Source organism: Schistosoma mansoni (assembly GCF_000237925.1).
Source record: "Schistosoma mansoni, WGS project CABG00000000 data, chromosome 5 unplaced supercontig 0195, strain Puerto Rico, whole genome shotgun sequence".
Classification (NCBI taxonomy): Eukaryota; Metazoa; Platyhelminthes; class Trematoda; order Strigeidida; family Schistosomatidae; genus Schistosoma; species Schistosoma mansoni.
The window spans coordinates 217244-223243 of NW_017386018.1; the positions used below are offsets into that span (position 1 = coordinate 217244).

Consider the following 6000-nt stretch of genomic DNA (forward strand, 5'->3'; position numbering starts at 1 on the left):
CTAAGCAGACGAGAAGATGGCTCAATCAAACGGTCCATTTTTGGAAAACCGACATGGGCGGGCCAATACCTTAGTTACTATAGTTATTGCCCTGTGCAATACAAACGGGGTTTGATAAGATGCCTATTTAACAGGCTTGATCGTATTTGCACAAACGACGCTATTGATGATGATGTTAAGTTATTAAACAAGACACTAGTGGGGAATGGTTATCCACCTAAATTTATCAAGAGATGGAAAGTTCATGGCACAGTGAAACCTACTGTAGCCTTTGTGGAAATAAACCTGTCTACATCACCTTACCATTTAGAGGCGATTCAAATAGCCTTTTATTGAAACAAAGGCTTAAACCAGTCATCAACAAAACGTATTGTGCAGCGAAGGTCATTATCAAAGAGAAAACGAGGTCCATGCTTCATCAGAAACCTAAAAGACATGAAAACGATTGTGCCACATCCCACTGCGTGTACAAACTTAAATGTGTGCGTGGTCACACATACATATGGAGGAGCAATCGTGATCTGAAAATCAAGGTGTGTGAGGATGTACCAAAATGGTTACGGAAACAAATAGAATCAAATGACCCGATAAGAGTAGAGGCTAAACATCCATCATCCTCTATTGCCAAACACATAAACGAAACAGGCTATCAGATTGATCTTAACTCGGCTTTTGTGGTGTTGCATAAAAGTGTAAAAGGGCGTACACTTAGGTTTATTTAAGCCTTAGCCATACAAAAATTCAAACCCCCTTTGTGTGTTCAAAAACGGTTTGTTCTCACCTCAAACCTACCATGGTAATATTAGCTTATTATCCAGAATGATTAGGTGTCAAATTGTTTTCACATTATTTTTATTATTATTATTATCCATGTCTATTCTTGCCCCCCTCCATTTCCAGTCAAGTTGACCTTTTATTTTTATATATAAATATTCTTAACTAGTATCTGTGTGATCAGATTGTTCGAAACACATTGCTCTAATATATCACATAGTTCTGATAATCTTCGTCTTCTTATTACACTATCGAAATTTATCAAAGGGACTAATTGCTTTAAATAGAATTTAAAGTTTATTATAAAAATAAATTTCATTATATTCCAAATATTGACATTAATATTTATTTTCATAGTTGAAAGCGTGAGTCAATTGAAGGCATACCACCATGGAAAACCTGGAAGCACTGGACGGCTGTCTCGTCCCACTGTGGAACTCGTCAGCAGTGCGCATCCACGACCTCGCCTGGCGAGATTCAAACCCACGACCTATCAGTCTTGCGCCAGAGCACTTAACCGATAGACCACTGATGGTGTTTATGTCTAACTCCGACCAATCCACGAAGTTGAGCAACCGTTCACCAATTGTCTTCAGTGAGTTGATATCTCACAACAGACGTGGTTTAAACTCTACTGGTAACTGCTTCCCACTAGAACTCCTGGATGTATTTCTCGAAGTCAGTCACTAGTGAGCACATGATTATGATCAGAAGGGGTTTTTGTGGGGATTTAATATTTGCATACTTCAAAGCATGAGTCAATTGAACGAAACGGCCATCCAGTGCTTCCAGGTTCTCCTTGGTGGTCTAGTTTCAACTGACTCATGCTTTCAACTATGCAAATACTAAATCTCCTCAAAAACCCCTTCTGACATTAATATTTATTGTTAAAGTGTAGCATATTTTGTTTTAAAATGTTTATTCCATTTTTATTTTTGTTTTAGATTTAGGGACCAATATAATAAATGAATTTAGTTCATCATCTAATCTAATGCCAAAAAATGAAAAATTAATGGGATATGAAACTTCATCAAAAAAAATTGATCATAAAGTTGGAAATAATAAATTTATCAATCCAATTTCATATCCATTTAAGACAACTCTTCAACCAAGAATAAGAATGCCTGGATTTAGTCAGAAACCAATTAATACATGGGATTCTATTGTGAAAAAGGTAAATAAAAGTGTGATATAATTTGTTTTGTTTTAAATATATATATATGTAGTTGTGGACATTAATGTACTTGCTAATTTCTTGTTTCACAGTTTGGGAACTGATCTCAATGAGACAATTATTCAAGACTAAAACAGCACTGAACCGCTCTTTTCTTCTAATAGAGATATTTTTTACATATTTAAAAAAAATCTTAATGTAACGAAATGATCTTTTCAGTTTCATAATGTAAACTCAAACTGATAGGTCCTGTGTTCGAATCTCGTGAGGAGAGGTCATGGATGCGCACTGCTGAGGAGTCCCACAGTAGGATGAAATGGCCGTCCAGCGCTTCCAGGTTTTCCATGGGAGTCTAGCTTCAATTAACTCATAATCTCAACTACATAAAATTACTAAAATATCCACAAAACCTTCAGATATTATTATTGGTAGCTCAACAAAATTTGTTGAGTATTATTATTATTCTAATTTACTGAGACTAATTCTTCTCTTATGAATTTGTATGAGTAGATGGATGGAAGATGTATTAGAAACACATTTCTTAATGTTAAGTAATCACATCAGTGCATAATAATTCTTACCTCTCATGTTACTTCTAAACTATTCTATATCATATATTTGGGATAATTTATTGAATTAAGGTATAGATCCAAGTAAAATATAAACCATCAGCATCTTGATTCAAAAAATGTTGCACAGTGTTAATATTACCTAAAGTGTAGTGAACGAGAACACAGATAGGGAAAATCGAATGCATCTTAACATAAAATTACAGAATCTTTTAGTAAAATCTGTGAACCATACAGTAAATACTTTATTTGCGAAATATCAATGAATTATCTCAAACTTGACTGTTCCTTTGCAAATATCAATCAATCGTCTTAGACTTCATTTTTCCATACCAATTACTTTCTGTTCCCGTTTTTTTCTTCTCGATCTTCTCGACCTTCTGCTGCCAGACACTCTAGCGTTATATACTACTTATGTTGATATAAGTAGCAAACATAACACAGAAATAGTTACATTTAGAAAGATCCATTACTTAGTAAGGCATAAGCAATCATTGAATTAAAATTGAAATAGTTCTAGTATTTAGAATTTGTAATAAATCTAATTGAATATTGAACCCATAAAATCAAAGGTGGATAGTTTAAATTTACTCATAAACCTAATTGATTAATGTATATCGTTTTTCATTTTATTTAAATTACTAAATAGTATTTCATAATGAAACATGCAAACTATCAAACCCAACTTATTGAACAAGTTTCATTCATCAATTTTTTAATAATTTATTATCTGATAGAAAATAAAAAGAAACCATTTGTGTCTTTGTGAAAAATGAGTCATTTCATTGAAACTACTTTGAATTCTTTGGGCGTACAATAAATATATCCTTCTTTCTTTTACTTCTTATTGACTATGGGAGTGACTATAGAAAATCACACGCATATAAATCATATAAGATTTGTCTACTATAAACATATCAAAATATTTCTTATAAGTACATGAAAAGTATCGATTACTTTGCTAAATAAAATTTAAAGTTGGATAATAATACTTGGTTTTATTTAGAGGTTAAGCGCTAATGAGTGAGGCTGATACGTATTGGGTTCAAATCTCACGAGACGAGGCGTGGATGTACACTGCTGAGGAGTCCCATAATAGGACGAAACGGCCATCCGGTACTTTCAGGTTTTCCATGGTGGTCTAACTTCAATTGACTCATGATTTCAACTATAAAACTATCTAGATAACATAGGAATTTGCTTAAATAATGAATATTGGTTCATTAATGATAACTGAATTAAACCATGTTTTACTAATTAATGCTAACTAAAGTTTATGGATTAAAAAATTGAAGATACAAAGTAAGAGATATCTTATAACAATGTGAAATGCTATTGTTGTGTTAAATATGCTGAACTATGTTCAGTAGGAAGAAAAAACAATCTGATTGGTTCATTTTTCATAAGATTTAAGTTTTTCAGGATATTTTAAACTTTTTCGTTTGTAAATCGTATCTTACGATCATTTCAGTATGAGTATGTGTATTTTTAGACCATACTATCTTAACAGTAAAAATTACCAGTCAATCTAATCTAGACTACCGATGAAAATCTCTAAGCACTAGACAGCCGTTTAGTTCTGGTATGGGACTCCCCAGCAGTGAGCATCCACGATTCCGTACATGGTACTCTAACCCAGAACCCTCCGTCACGTACACGAACGCTTAGCCTCTAGACCATTGAGCAGGGATCAAACGATGTTAATGTCTAACTTCACTTGATCCATGATCTTGCGCAACCCTTCATCCATAGTCTTCGTTGGATAATTGTCTCACACACAACACGGATTGGACTACGCCTGTCAGTATATGAACTGCAAACGTGTATCGTTAAAAATTATATTCAGTTATTTTTAATTTTTTTCAAATAGTTGATAATATTCCAGATTGACTGATTCTGTGGATATTACAAGTCTTTCTGAAAAACTTTGGGTACCGTCAAGAAAAAATACACAACGGTCAAGAATATGTTGTTATTTCATAGTTGTTACTGGCTTAGTGATGTAATGTTTAAATCAATCAAAAATATTTTGATAACAAACTCCAACCACTAGTGCAGTCTACAAAGTACAGGCTAACAACAGATTAGATATAATTTTATATAGTTGAAATCACGAGTCAATTAAAGCTAGACCACCATGGAGAACCTGGAAGCACTGGACGGCCATTTCGTCCTACTATGGGACTCCTCAACAGTGCGCATCCATGACCTCGCCTTACGAGATTCGAACCCAGGACCTATCCGTTTCGCGCGCGAGCACTTATCCACTAGACTACTGGGCCGGTATCCAATGGTGTTAATGTCTAACTTCAACCAATCCACGAAATTGAACAACCATTCACCAACGTCTTCAGTGAGTCGATATCTCCCATCAGACGTGGTTTGGACTCCACTGGTTACTGCTTCTCACTAGAACTCCAAGAAATACCTCATGGAGTCAGTCACTAGTGAGCATATGATCATTATCAATTGACTCATGATTTCAACTATATAAAAATACTAAAATCTCCATAAAACCCCCCTTGAGACTAGATATCAGTTTAAATATAATAGGAAACATTTTTAGATTTCCACATGATATAATTAATAATAAAATAGAATATTTGATAAGGAAAGTTTAGAATACAACAGTCGTTTAAAACTTCTTTGTAATTTATCAATGATATGGAAACAAGTTATAAAATTGATTCATTTTCATAGAATCAAAGACTTTTATAATAATTTTAAAGTGTTTCGTTGGTTTGTAAACAACCCAAAACTAAATTATATCTGATTATGATAAATAACTGGGAAACTTATGAATAACAATCTTGCTTACTTGTTGTATCTTGATTAAATAAGTAGTCTAGTAATAAAAAGAAATGACTATAATTTTCCTATTTAACGACTATTTGTTTTTTTTAGCCTTTACCATTGATCTCTACTCATAAAACATTTTATCGTACAACAGCAACAAATCTAAATTCTACAACTCCTGTTACCATGGCAGTTACTTGTACTACTAATTCAATTAACAGTAATAATAATAGTAATATGTATGGTGATTCACGACCACATGCTCCAATATCATTAATTAAACCAATTTTTTCAAATCATACACAAATTAATCAAAATAATCATAATTTACAACTTCATCCAACACATTCTAATTTAGCATTAACAACAATATCAATGGGTTCATTAACCGGTAAACCTGCATTAAATCATGGATTTTATAATTTATCTATATCTATGCCAAATGTAGCTCAAACAATTACATTAACTACAACCTCAACAACAGTAACAACAACAACATCATTATTAAATACAATAGAATCTACAAATGAAAATTATTATAAATCATTATTAAATTTATCATCATATTCACCATTACATATACCTATACGTTTTATGCGCCAAAATACAGATGATCATTCATTTAAACAACAATATAATCAATTAAGTCAAAAGTCTAAGACAACAATACATTTACCTAATATTTAA

General features: G+C 32.8%; 1 protein-coding gene across 1 annotated transcript in view; it reads left to right on the plus strand.

Annotated features, from left to right (window-relative positions):
• Window positions 1-6000, plus strand: part of Smp_157240 (serine/threonine kinase) — a gene marked incomplete at both ends in the record, with an annotated part of 29790 nt that extends 23790 nt beyond the window's left edge. The window contains 2 exons of the mRNA XM_018791084.1: window positions 1719-1948; window positions 5422-6000. Of these exons, the coding sequence (XP_018645702.1) occupies window positions 1719-1948; window positions 5422-6000 (809 nt within the window). The remainder of the gene's footprint in view (window positions 1-1718; window positions 1949-5421) is intronic.